Raw genomic sequence first — 14,960 nt, forward strand, 5'->3', positions numbered from 1 at the left:
AACCAAACTGGAGGTTTATATAAATGGTGGTATTGTTTGCCTAATAGCTCTACTGCATACACAATACCTCTTAACGTTATATACACATACCTTATCAGTCCGCTCGGGGTCGGTAGCGTGACTTTCCCTATCATTATCATCAGATCTTGTATGTACAACGATGGTAAAAAGGAAACTTGATTGTATTGTCATCTAATTTAGAAAACATGAAGATCAAACATCCATCTTCTCTTTTGGATGAACACGTGGAAAGACTCACATTTTCCCCCTTCCCCTTCCCCTACCCCCCCACCCCACCCCCCGACAAGGTTCATCTCCACACGTCATATTTAGCTTCTTAAAATTCAATTTGAAATACAAAACAAAACTTCAGTCGAATTTCTATTTCGAAGCTTTCTCGCTGGCTGAGATACAGTATAAAAATCTTCAGTGCTGTGAATTTATGAGTTATTACCAACAATGTACCACGGGTACATTTTTTTTTTTTTTTTCCTTTTTTGACTGTGCTCAGTAAATACGTTTATCCTTCACGTCGGCCAACCTGTCACATCAGAAACCTGCCTTATCAAACTATTTCACGTTGGCCTTGATGAAAAAAGACTTTTCTTTTTCTTTTTTTTTTTTATTATTCTACATTCAGACTCAAACCTCCTCCAGCATTTGGGTGAACACAGCATTTCCACCTCCAAGCAGCTTGATATCTCTCCACAACTAAATGGGCCTGGAAAAGGGCTCCTTCGAATCTTCTTGGGTTTTCTTGTCTGTCTTTTTCTTTGTTTTTCTTCTTAAACGAATTCTTTCTCTCCTTCTGCTCCTCGTGGGGATTATCAGTACATCACTGTAGTTTTCAGGAAGAGTCTTCCATCTGTAACAGAGGACAAACACACACACGAGCCAAAGATTAGCCAAAAGCTAACATCTTGCTGATCCAAATGCACTATTCAGGATGTGATTGTTGATGAAACGTAACTTTGAAATGTTGCCCTCTAGTCTTTGGATTGCAGCGGCGTTGCTATGAATTTATGAGCTGATTTGAGGATAAGATAAAAGTTAGCTGCCATGACAAATGTGATTAAATATCATGCAGAGTAATTAACTTTATTACTTCCAAAAAATATGTGAAAATTCAAAGTAGCTTTAAGTATGCGTCTGAGATCCTATCCTGCACATAATAATTACACTGTTACCTTCACGTTATCATCAACGCGGTTCACAATGTAGAGAAGCAGCTCTAAAGGCATCACAGGCCACACATGTTTAAAACATCTCTACTTATCTTCGTGTTTGAGCATAATACCACATTCAAGATGTAAAGTGCTCTGTGAAGTGACACATCCTGCATGGAAACGGTGTTTATTGAAAATGGCAGGCATTCCTCTGCTACGCTTTCTCCTGACACCTCCAACCTAACGAGCTTTGTCCACTGCCAGCTCAACGCTCTTGTCTGGAAGTGTTCGCCTGAGCGAGCAGCGCTGCTCCGACGCTGAGCTGGTAAAAGCATCTGTTAGGCGCAGCTCAGGAGCCTGTTAGACGTTTATTACCTCCACCGGTTTCCTCTGCCGGCGAATGCTACAGTAATGTCTTTAAGAAGCGCACCTCTCTGTGGCAGCGCCTGAATTATTCAATGTTAAAGAGAAACCCACACAAAGACATTTAGCGACGCAGGTTGTCGGACATGACGCAGGCGGAGCGGGACATCAGAGGCAGTGCTTGACTACCGGAGGGCGCACTTGGTTTCAATGTCTTGAAGTACATATTCTGCAGCTGGGAGTCATTTGAGCATCAAGTTATCTATTATTAAGAATCTGCCTTTTCTTTCTTTATCTATCAGTTGGAATTAAAGCTTTGCTCAATTTCTGATCTATCCTACATAATAATAAATATTTGATCACTTGGTCCTGCTTAACCTTTCAGGCTGTGTTTTGTGTATTATGCACAGACAGAGGAGACAACAAAAGCTTGTTGTGTGTGCTTGAATGTGTGTACAATGTGTTTGGGGAGAGGGAGGAAGGGATTGAGGAAAGGTGGTGGGGGGGGGGATGGTGTGTACAAACACACAGGCTAATTACCCAGCACTGCCGTAGGTCTCAAAGGCATTGCACTCTGCCTGCCTTTATTCAAGCAACAACCACGAGTTCTGTGTAAAAGTCATTACAGCATGAATGCTGCGGCACGAAGAGCGGAGCGCCGGAGAAGGGAGCGGAGAATGCTGCGAAAAGTGAGCCGGGACGCGCAAACTTCACGCGCACGCATTGCACGCCCCCTCCTCTTTTTGTGACAGGAAAGGGATGAAACATGAAGCATCACCTTGCATCTCGACTCCATGCATTCCTGCTTCACAGTTGGGGCAATTTATAGGGGGTGTTAATGAAAACAAAGACGATTTGATTATTTGATGAATGATGACATTTAATGCATTGTCGAGAGGTTGTTAAATATTCCTGCGTTCGACCTCTAATAGATCAAATCACAGAGAAAGGGAGGTGGGGTGGGGGAGGGGGGGGGTGGTTGATAAGCAGGTCTCACTGACTCAAACAGCAATCAGTGTGCGCAATATGAGCGCAAATGTTGAAACATCTGCTTTACATACAGAACTAGGGAAAAAAAAAAAAACGGTGACGTCCTCACACTGTGTTTTATGGAAGGCTCTCATTAAAATATGTTAAAACTTCAGTATTTTTATATTAAAATCAAGATGAAAAGTTCATTAAAGAGAATAAATATTTCATTAGATGCTAAATAAAACAAAGGGAATTTTTGGCTTCTCTCAGCATAAAATTCCTTTGAAAGATTAATTAATACATGTAAATTATGCAAATTATGCCCATGCAAATATTTTATGAAGACAATTAAGGGATCCATTAATTACAGTCTTTTTTGCTTCAGTGACATTCATTCATTTAATTTTAATTTCACTTTAACTGTTTTGATGTTTAATCTTGCAACAAAGAACTTTATCTCGGCGCACAGGGTCGTGTAAACTTGCCGAACACATCGAGTGGGAAGCGGCAGGGAACCAGCAAAGATACTGGGGGGAAGATATTCACACGTGCACCGTTGCCAGGCAGTACTGGCGAGGTACAGTCCCAGTAGCTCGCCTGCCTGTGAAAAGAGCCACGTTCCCTCTTGGACCTGATTCAAAACACTGTAAAAGCAATTAATAAACACAGACTGTGTTAATATCGCAGAATTAGAGAAGTGTGACAAAAGACAAATAGAAATAATTAGTTCTCTAAAATTATGCCCTCATTATTTTTTTTTCTCCCCCCCCCCCCCTCTCTCTCTCCCTTCACTCGCCTCCCTGAGTTTGGAGTCGAGAATGCACCCACACGTTTCTCTCAGCTTTCATGCGGGTGATAGGCTTGTTTTTTCCCCCCTTCTGCTTGTGTAATTTATCAACATCATTTTTTGCCATTTGAGGTTAATTATACAGCGAGGCTTGCAGAGCAGAGTAGGGGAGACATGGGTGGCAGACAAATGCTTCTCTAATTGAACAAAACACAAAAAGTGCAGCCTGTTATTCGGTTTCATTCCACTCTTTGAGGCAGTGATCAGAGTGAACAAGAAGCTGCAAAATGCAGGGATTTCATTTTTTAAGAAAAAGCTCAACTCAACCTTTAAAGCAGGACAGTAGCTGCAGTTGTTGTACAGTAAGTGTGAAGTTTTAACACATTCAATTAAATAGAATCACACTACAAAGAGCCGGCTCTTCAGAAAAGTACAGAAGTGGCTAAATATACTAATTTGGTATGAAATAGGGGGTTATAATTACTCTGTATCTGCGTGTTATCTTTGTATTTAAATGATGACATATGGATTTCCTTTTTTTGGACATCAAACTGTTTGAGATCCCCGCAGTGACTGAATGACATTTAATTAAAGAGGACTCATCGTTTCTCTTGGTACGTTTTTTTTTTTTCCCTTATTTTTGCCCTTTCACAAAATACCAGTTCAAGTAGACTAATCGCACATTAAAGAGTTAAAGGGACCTCACTTATTCTTGCACGCAAGGATGAATATTTTCCACTTTTCACAGCAAATTACATGCAGCATTTTCCCAGATAAATTGGGACCTCTCCCACTGATAAGGGCGGTTCTGAGCAGACGCAGCTGAGGCGTATTAAAGCAAGACGTTCGAGTAATAATGAGGATATTCAACCTCTGCAAGGTGTCTTGTATCTGGGTAAACACAGATAGCAGACTGTCTGCAGAGGTTATCACTATAGCGCCCTTCCCCAAACACAAAACTGCACCCCCAAGGCTAACAAACAAACAAACCATTAAAAATGTACAAGGCTTATTCATAAAATGGATTGATTTGCCCCGATTATTACTATCAAAGGAGGGATTGCGCTGCTTTTTTTTGTGGTTTTATGACTCATTAATGCTTCCTGAGCTATAAATAATCAACTTTTTTTTTAATTTTTTTTTTTTTACTTTAGTCTTTTTAGTTAAGCTGCTTCCCTGCTCTGCCCAGTGTTATGGGTGTGTATTCTGACAAAGACCTGTCTCCTTAAAGCACTGCAACCAGTAAAAGTCAAGCAAAAGAATAATATTATTCCGACAGAAAACCAATGATCTTGACCTAGTGCTGTGGCCCAGATGGTGGTGTATGTCTGAACAGCAGGCACAGAAGCACTAATGTTCATAAACTGAAGCTGCATGTGTGTGTGTGTGTGTGTGAGTAGGGAGGTGTAGGAGGAGGTAGGGTGGGGGACAGGGAAAAAAAAAGAGAGCAAAAGTGAGAGCCAGAAAAAGGGAGAGATTTATTGTCTCATCTGAGCTCCTGTACCTTGTATTGTCCTTTCAGCATCTGTTCTTCCACTGCTGCGGTCACTCTCCATCTCAGGGGTCAGAGAGTCTGCAAAAGGAGAGGGATCGCCAGCGTTAAACATGCCTGACATCCACCCATCACCGTGCTGCTTTCACAGCATCGTTCATCCCAAACAAGAAGCTGAGCCCGGTAGCTACGTATGTGCTGAACGTAACCGAGCCGGACAAATCCTCTCGCTGCGATGATCATCAGCGATAAAGTAAAAGAGACACTTAAATCTTTTATTTCAAGTTTTTTTGGAATAATAACTCATCAAACTGAGACCCTAAATGGAAGTGTTTGCTCTCATAAAGCTGTGAAAAGGTAGTTAAATGTTTTAACAAGTTCAAAGGAAAATCACTCCTACATTTGAAATGAACAGTCATATTTTGTAATTGATCTAATAACTCTCGGCTGCATGCTGCTGGTGGCAGACCAATGAACCGAGGATGAAAGAGGCAGTAAAAAGTGGGGCTATATCATGGCCTGTGTATAACACAGCTCTGCATTACTGGTTGCATTCATGTTTCAATGCACGTCGTCAGCTAATATTAGGGACTTGATTTGTCTGCTGTGTTTAGTTTCACTTCCTCAGAAAAGTAAAAAGGGGAGCAAATGCATATGAATGATGAAGATTTTAGTCTTTTCTGTGTATATCAGAGCCTAATCAGGTGATGAATCAACTGAAAAATAGCTAATTGTGATGTTATTTGTGTCAGACATGGACGTCACTCAGTTTAGTTCCAACTTTTTGAAATTGCACAGACGCCCCAAATGGGTATTGATGACAAGTTAGTGAAAACAAAACATTTTATGATGTCTGTTGTGGCATTTTAGGCAGACCAGACACAGATTGCATATAAAATGGTGATAAAAATTCTTCTTGGTTGATATTTTCTATTGTATATTTGTCCTTTGCATATTTGCACCATTAGAGTTGACACTAAGTGCTGTGACGGGCAGTTGCTGTGTCTGACCATTAAGTGAACGCATGCTGTCGGAGGGCGACGGCTGCTTCAGCGTCTGCTCCGCCTGCTCTCTCCTTTTGGATTCGTACTCCAGAGCTTCTTGAAGTTTCCTCTTGGCCTTTTTCTCCTTCTTCAGGCGCTTCTGGATGATTGCTAAGACAGGGGAAGACCAAAGTGACAGTAAATGAGCTCTGGGGCGAATTAGAGGAGCCTTATTCTTAAAACTGAAACCTCATTATAACCATATTCTGGGAGCAAATGCTAATAACCATTTTTTAAAACCAAGTACGCCATTATAGAAAAGTGGAAATCAATTAAAGCTAAATATTTCATCATATATAAAGATCTAAAAGCGAAAATCTGGGCAAATAGTGACTGTGACTTGGGAAACTGCTGGGGGGAAATTAAAGCTAATTGAAAATTTTATTGGGATATTTTTCATGAATTTCTCTCATTAAACATAAACGATACAGTTAGCGTGACTCTGATGCATTTTACATGAGACTGAGGGTGAGTTTGTATAGGATGTGTATTTCCAATTATGTTAACAGAGTGGGAACAGCCAATCCAGAGCTATCAGTTTTTATGCGCAACCAAAGGCGAACACGGTAGCTTGTGTCTGTCTCAATCAGAAACATTAAACATACATGGAGAACTGTGTAAGTACATTCAGGAGCTATCGCATCTACATGAGCACAGGCCTGTGAAGTCTGAATGTGAGTACACGGCACACACTTACACGCATGCCTGCCCACCTAAAACACACACACACACTCACACACACACACATAGCTGACAGGAAGGATGCAGTGCCAAGCAGTCATCAGGTAGTACCTCTGTTCTTCTGCTCCATGGCGAGCTGCTTCTCCAGAGTCTCCCTGAGCTCCCTCTCTCTGAACAGCTCCATCTTCAGCTCCGTCTTCTCCAGCTGCACCTGCTTCTCCTGAGCCCGCGCATTGTCAATTGCCACTTTAAGCAGGCCCTACACACACACACACACCCACACAGGGATACATACATACATATATACATATATTTATAATGTACAAATAAAAAGGGGGAACAAGGAGCAAGCTGGAGTGATGCGGGCTATTAAAAAGCTTTGAAATGACATGATGCTGAACTGCATTGAAAGAGCACACAATCTGTGTGTTGTACCACAATCTGGCAGCTGCGACACGATTCTTTTTCAGTGAACTGAGCTTATTTTCTGTGCAGGTTGCTGCACCACAACTTCCACAAGATCTAGTAAAGCATTTCCCCTGTTGATGCGATGATCGTTGAGATGATATAAGAGCGATGAGTGTGTCTGACCCCTTTTGGTTGAAGCTGTGTTGGCAGACTTGGGGTGCACGTAACAAGAAACAACGGCCAGATCCTTCAAGTTCTTTCAAAAACCTCAAGTTTCACACCACTGATAACTGGAACAAGTCTGCTTTCTATACACAGGTGCTCAGCACCACTGATGCCAACTATCTCACCACATATCAGCTACATTACATCCGTTCAGTCCAACATTCTCATGTGAACGCTATACAGTAATTCAGCCATTTTCATCCGAATTCTTCCCCATCCACATGCAATTACATCAAATGCACTGGACTATAGCTTACTAATTGTTGATTCTTCTAACCCCAATTTATTCTAAGTTGCTTTATCTTAATTTTCCGCTTGGTTTCATTTTGTTGATTCGTATATAAATATTCAAGTCGAAGATCATTATCAAAGATGACTCAGAGGAGTGTTGGGAGCTTGCGACGGCTTTTCTTGTGGCTCTCTAATTACCACGCCGAGCCAAAAGGAGAAGCAGGACTCTGATGCCAGTGGTACAAGTGCAATGAGAAGGGCAGCAGGGTGCACACATCATTACACACAGACAGAAGGCAAATACATTCATCTTTCTGATTGAGGGGATTTGAGCTGAAGCCTAAATAGCACTCTGAGTAGATGGGTGTTGTTACAGACTGAGTGTATCTGTGGTCCCTGCATGCATGTTAAGTAAAACTGGGGGAGGATTTTAATGGCATTCCTCTTCCCCCCCCCCACTAAATATGTGCTCTTATAAAGACTCAGACCAGACAGCAACTCGTAGTTGGGCATGAAAGGGATGAAACTGTGGAGAAACTATGTTTAATTTCCTGACTGGCAAAAATAGGACAAAAAGTTTAGATTTAAAGAGACATTTAATGTGTAGGAGAACCTGCCTGCTAAGCCTTGTCGTCGTTCCAACCATGAGAAATACAGAGCTTTTTTACTGATCCTGACCTGTTCTTAACTAAAGATTTAAACTTATTGGTCAAACAAGCCTCTAATTTCCCAAATTTGGCCTGCAAAGATGTTTTCAGACGACTTTAAACATCTGGCTACGTGAGCGGGAAGTCGCACTGCGAAATAATACAAACTGACAACAAGGTGCAGTGGTATAAACTCACGTTAGCGGACGATACCTGTATGTTGGTGAGAAGAGTCTCTATCGATGACAAGCCATCTGGGAAGAGAAATGGCGAGGGGAAACCAGGAGGCAGAGCCTGCCCGGCCAGTGACAACCGCTCGTAGCTGTCTCTTGCTGTTGGGGTGCACATCGGGTTGTCTTCTGCAAAGAAACAGACAAGTTAAACTGATTAAAGATCCAGAAAACACACAATGTGTTTAACTTGGAAAACAGACGAGTAGTTTTTTTTGGGGGGGGGAGTGGGCCATGGTGGCACATATTAAAGCTGACACAAGCTGACCAGTAGCAGTGACTGGGTTTGTATTGATCTCCAGAGGCTAATCCCCCCCCCTCTCCCCACCTCTCAGAAAAATATTAGACTGACACGTCCCACTGAGATTCCATCATATTGTTTCTTCTCAAGGCCCGTGCATGAGGGGGTTAAACAATATCAACTGGAACATAAATCCACCTATCCCTATTTAAAAGATGTCATGTGGACTCCAAAATCAGGAGCAGGCCGGTAGTTGACCCCAGAGGCTCGGGCTTCCTTTGTGCATGCACGCCCGGGTGCCTGTCAAACCTAAGATGACATCATCCTCCATTCATCACCGGCAGAAGGGTAAGGCCCTGCCATCTGCTGTCCAGCCTCTCTGCTGGGCCTCAGAGGAGGGAAGAGGAGCAGAAGAGGGAGGGAGAGAAAGCAGGAGGCAAACCGGCAGACACATGTACAGCCTGCTTAAACTAAAACAGTATGTCAGACACCGCCGTTTGTTGCCCCATCAGATCTGACACATGTTTTTGTCCGATGAGCTTTTATCAGGCCAAGAATTTCATAAGCGCTACCATCTTGAAGAAAGGCATTTTATTAAACACATCCATTTCAAACAAAAAAAAAAAAAAAAAAAAAAAAAAAGAAAAAGATCTCCACAGGAAGTCTGCACCATCAGCTGTTTAGCTGTAAATTCCATGAAAAGTTTTATTTGTAATGTGGAACCCTGGTTGGATGGAGCGCCGCATTTCTCCGCTCTCATCTACTATTCATATCTGTTTATGTGGCAGGCTGAATCTTGTACAAACAGCAAGCAGAGCTGAACAGCCCCTGCCTCTCCCTCCCATCAATATTCACCAACGCCAGCCAAGTGCTGGGAACAGCTGGTCTTACATTAATTAGTTTAAAGTATTTATTTCACCCATCCTCAGAGCAGATTGAGCAAAAACATTGGAGATTATTTCAAGCATCTGCAAATGCCCTGGAAACATCCCGGCGCCAAAAGTCGAGTGTTAGGATTCACAGTTTAGGTTTGTAATTTGGAGATCGCAGGTTTTTTTTTTTTTTTCCCCTCTCTCTCTCTCTCTGAATGGGGGGAGATGGTGAAATATGCACCGCTGGTCCGTGGAGAGAGTAAACAACCTTTCTCCTTTTTCAGATGAAGTTCACTCCTGTTGATTAATTAGAATGGATGGTTGCCTAATGGATTAAAATTTGTTTATAATTTGACTTCATAAAAATAATGAATTGCCTACTTTTAAGAAGCCACTCCTGTGGTAATTCATTTTGTTTGGTGCAGTCCTGTCTGCATTTTGAGGGTGGGCGTCTGGGTGGAGATATAAAAAGCACTCTCCTTAAACAGTGGCACAACATGAAAGTCCCATTTTATCTCAATAAAATAACTAATCAAAGATCAAAAGCATTACAGCTGGCTCCAGCTCAGGTTGATATAGATGTATTGCATGCATTATATGCATGCATCACCCACCTCCAATAAAATCACCATAACAACTAGAGACGTTAGTAGACCTCGGGGAAAGGTCTGCTGTTGTAGCTTTGTAATTGATTTGTACTGTAGGCACTTTGTCCCTTATTTAGTGTTGGCATTAATCATAAATCATTGCTTTAACAAACTCCGGCTTCCCACTCAGCAGGCCTCCCCTTCTAACACAATGTTGGATCACAGAGAATATTTGATGGCTTTGTTGCGGGGGAAACAACCTGTCATGCTCTGGGAAAAGCAAACAGCGTGTTTTGTTCGACACACTCAAACTACCGTGCAACACCTCTTGTCAGATAACATTTCCACCAGGAGCGACGCGTAAACATCGGCATTTGGAGACGCAAAAGAAACCCGAAGTTAATATGAGGCTAATTCCATCAATGCAATCAAATGGGTTTAATGGAGTTAAATGTAAATTCCTATGGAACACAATCTAAATCTTTAGTTTCTGTGCTTCTAATGTTATTGCTGCCCCCCCCCGCCCCTCTTTCTCCCTGCGCCTGGCTGCAAACGCTGGCATGTGTTTGCATGTTTATTTCTCACCATCGCTCCAGAATCATTGACTTCAACTTAATTACAGCGACAGGCGTTGGAGTGATGGGGGCCGGTGGAATGGAGTACTCTGTTTCCAGGTGATATTTCTGCACTAGCAAAGCTGCCAGCAGCAGCTGTGACAGCCTCTAGTGCTTACCGTACGGTAAAGGTACAGTTAAGGGCCCGACTTTGAAATACTGGGAGGAAAAACACTCGCAGGTCACCCCTGTCACAAATAACATTTCATGCACAACTGTTTCGGTGGATAATAGGAGCCACAAATAAAAATGGGACGCTGTAAATACAATGCATTCTGAATGAAATGCCATAATTTAAAACAACCCCCCCCACCACCGCCTCCCCCTCTTCTCTCTGTCCTCCTCCACCCTACTCTCAATAGCTGCAGAGGGAGTCCTTGACAGTGTGCTAGCAATGATGAATCACCTATCCAGTTAATTTTCTCACTCCTCATGTGTTGTGCTGCTAAAACAGGGGCCCAGGAATTGACTTGACAAACTATGAATGTAAAAAATATCACTTGGAGGGATCTGGGCTTATCTCCAATTTACATGTTATTAGATTTGTGTTGCAAGCAGCACTCGGTCTTTGCGAAGCTGAAGCAAAAAAAAAAAAAAAAAAGATGGGGCACATGATAACCAGAGATAAAACATGTCCAAAACCTACTTGAAAGCCTTTGAAATATTTGATGGAAAGTCACAGGGAGTGAAGAGAAGCAGAGGAAAAAGTGGCCTGATTTAAAATGTGACAGACACACATTGCAATCTGTGGTAAATCTAGAAGAAACCTTGGGAAATTTAGCTGCAATCTCTGGATAAATAGCTGTAATTGACCTTGGGAGTTGAAAATGTGCCATATGTTTCTGGTTCCTGTGTTTGAAACTGGCTCCCTCAGGACATTTCAGCTGAGTACTCACACGGAGGCAGGGAGAGCTGGAGAAGAGGAAGATACACAGAGAAAGAGAGCAAGAAAGAGGGCGAGTAGGATGCCAGGAATGAGGAATAGATGGTTGAAGACGCAAGACGGATGAACAGATAGGAGAAGCATCATCTGAGGTGGAGCAGGCTGGAATGGAACGGCTGTACACGGAGTGAAGGACTGACAAAGAGGAAGAGCGATATGGGGAAAGAGGGGAAAGAAGGAAGGAGAGCAGAGGTACATTTGGCTGGCCAGTCAGTGTGATATATTGACAGGTGAAGCCTTTGTCCTTGCAAACCTGTGTTCCTCCCAGCAGGAGAAGTGAATGCTAAACCTAGAGGTTGTCAGCAGAGCCAACACAAAGCAAAGCGCTGCTTTTCGCTGCACAGTTACATTTGATTTGACCTGCCAGGGCTGCGGAGAAACCAACCTCATACAAATGGAGCAGTTATGACCTCTTGGACAGCCATTAGCAGCCGACACAGCATTATTCCACCTGCACTTAAAGCACTTGATTTGGAAAATCTTGTCTTCCGGTACAAATGCAGTAATGCAGAGCCGGGCAGAAAGGGGGAGAAAAAGTAGTTGCATGCAATTCGAGCGCTTGAAAAAAACATGAAGTTCGCTGATCTTGCAGATGATGTCTGCTCTCTGAAGGGCCGTTCAGGCAATGAACTGCTGTAAGGAAGTTTTATATGATTTAATATATTTTAATGATTTCCTTGTATTTTTCTCCAACTGCAATCACAACAGCATGTTTATAAGCATAAATGCATATCAAAATATAGTATCAAAAACATAGTGGGTTTTAATGTAATATTGTCGGGTCAAGATTTATAGGAAGAAAGCTGCAAAATCTTCTGAACAGATTCCTTTACAATTACCAGCACTTGCATATGCTGTACATATGTGTGTAATATTAGGCAGAAAATTACAACACACATGCACTCACTTGCATGCAAACAAAGAGTCTCAAATCATATACACATCCATTACACACATGCACGGCACATGCACTAATGTGCCCTCATCACGTTTAAGCTAATTTCCTTTTCATCACGGAGAGAGGAAAATGAGTGTTTGCCCCATCCCTGCTGAGGGACAAAGTCAAGAGCCCCGGTCGGTTTGGGCTAGATTAACAGGTAACATTTGGCTCCCACTCTCTTATCACAGCATGAAAATCAAACCGCGTGTTTTCCTCTATCGCTCTCTCTTTCTCCCCTCCCTAATGTTCCCTTCACTTAGAGATGAAATCGCTTGCTGCACAAACCCATTTGGAGAGAGGAGAGAAGGTGAGTGGGATAATCAGGCTGGCCACTGGGCCGTGTTTCCTAAATGCTCTCCAAAACATTACTGTGCACAGGCATAAAATTAGCACTGGGACCTTAAAATGTTGACATTTAGCATGACTTTTTGAAGAGTGACACCCTCATATTTTCTTGTAGGATATCATTAAATTTCAACTGCCCTTTGGCTGTGCCTTTCCATTAATAACCAATTCAGTGTGTCACTTCTCCCCCTTTTCTCTCACTCACTCGCTTGCCTCCTTTTTTAAAGTAATGAGTCCATTGCTTTGCCTTAATAAATTGAATCGTATTCTCAAGGCCATATGAAGATAGAGCCACAGATGGACAGGCTGCATGGAGGAAATAACCATAAATCCTTTACTGTCAGAGAGGCGGTCTGAGGTGACAAAAGGAGACAATCACAAACCTCAACAGGGATCGCACGACGGAAGGTTAATCCTCTCAGTTACAGTTTTTTTGATCGCACAACTAAAAGTAAATAATGGTTTAATTGGCGAAGCCTAAATCTAAGAATACCTCAAGGCTATCAGATTGTCTGCAAAAGCAGCAGCACAGAAAAGCAAGAACTTTTATTTGTACTTACAGATTAGTTGCATTGATTGCAATACTGTGCTTTAATTAAAAACAGCCAGGGCACATTTGATCATTTCTTTAACAGCCAACTTGGTAAAAGAGGGAGAAGGGAAAATAAAAAACACAGCATGTGAGAGAGAAAAGGAGAAACAGATAGAGCAAGAGGCAAGGGAGCGAAATCGGTGTTGACTTCCATTCAGGAGGAAGATATCTTGTCTTTTTATGCGGCCCATGTCATATTTATTGCATAAAGGTCAGAGTGTTCATTTGTTCAAAGTCAGCGTTTTCCCTCTCTCCTCTCCTCCATGTAATAAATGCAGGGGCTATGTCATTATCGGACCTCTGAGGATTACAGGCTTGGCTGACTGTGATGACTGCATAAAAGCATGCAGGACTTTTGTTTCTGCGAGCGCGCACCTTCAAATGAGCTCTTAAAGATATCGGGAGTGTGGACAAAAAAAAAAAAAAAAAGGCCAGTTTGTGGAGTGACAAACCCAGTTAGAACGGAACGAGGTGGAGACAAGCGAGCCAGTTCAGGTGAGAGAGATGAATACATGACCTTAGATTAAAGTAAGATCAGGAAGGTAAAGTGGACTTGAGAGGAGCGAAATAAACATGTGGAGCAGGGGAGAAAATGGCAGGCTTGAATGGATTTCCGTAATTCTCCCATTGACTATGAGCCCAAACTGTCAAGAAGATAATACTTAGAGAAGGACATTATTGTGAGGCACTTTGAAGATGCTCAGATTGTCTTTGCATATTGACCTCCGCTGTCCAGGTCCATTTATTGGCAGAAGAATCCCAGAGATTAAATTGGCCTCAACTATTGATTGGGCATTTTGCTTGAATCATTCCCATTTCAGAGGGGGATCATTTGTACTGTACACCCCACTAATCTGTCTGACCCACTAATCATCAAGCCATTTATGTCTCTCTCTTTGTTTAGTTCCCCTTTGTTTAGCGTTTATTAATTCATTAGAGCAACTTCTCATGCAGCTTAACTTAGACAGTGACTGGGGAGTCCTGTTTCCACACGATAGCAAAGTGCATTCCAGCTAAATATGCCACCGAATATGCACCGACATCACAATACACATGCCAATTACATATTGATAATTAAGCATTCAAACAAACAAACAGAGAGGAAATCCTCCATAATCACCAGGTTTTAATGGAACAAGTATAAGCTTGGTGTGGTTGGCCAGATAGCCTGCTGCTAGATCAGAGCTTCTCTGGGTTTGGGAGGGGAGAGAAGTGGGGAAGGGGGGGGAGCAGCAGGCAGACACATTGGTGTCATTGCCTGGCATTGCAATCCTACTGGGAGAGGCTTCGCCGTTCTGTTGCTGGTTCAACGAATGTCGACGAAGGCTGGCGCTAATCCAGACTGGATATACTGAGCTGCTTTTAAACGAAGATGAAAGAACAAAGGAGGAAATGGGGAAACGTAAACTTTAAAAGGCCTGGCTTAGGAGCACTTGCTCCATGGCTGGCTGGTGTAGAAGCTCAAAAAAAAAACGAAAAAAAAAAACTGATGCAAATCCATTAGAACGTAGTCCTGTTTTCACAGTCATAAAAATACTTAAGGGGTTTAAATAGGAGAGACGTGTTAAACGTGTGGAAATC

General features: G+C 42.4%; 1 protein-coding gene across 1 annotated transcript in view; it reads right to left on the reverse strand.

Annotated features, from left to right (window-relative positions):
• Positions 1–405: 405 nt before the first annotated feature.
• Positions 406–14,960, reverse strand: part of dachd (dachshund d) — a 91,943-nt gene continuing 77,388 nt past the window's right edge. The window contains exons 7-11 of the mRNA XM_079253742.1: positions 8,229–8,374; positions 6,616–6,763; positions 5,791–5,934; positions 4,793–4,861; positions 406–865 (exon numbers count right to left, since the gene is read on the reverse strand). Coding sequence (XP_079109868.1) covers positions 828–865; positions 4,793–4,861; positions 5,791–5,934; positions 6,616–6,763; positions 8,229–8,374 — 545 coding nt within the window. The 3' untranslated portion in view covers positions 406–827. The remainder of the gene's footprint in view (positions 866–4,792; positions 4,862–5,790; positions 5,935–6,615; positions 6,764–8,228; positions 8,375–14,960) is intronic.

Source organism: Telmatherina bonti (genome assembly GCF_933228915.1).
Source record: "Telmatherina bonti genome assembly, chromosome: 15".
In the NCBI taxonomy this organism is placed as follows: Eukaryota; Metazoa; Chordata; class Actinopteri; order Atheriniformes; family Telmatherinidae; genus Telmatherina; species Telmatherina bonti.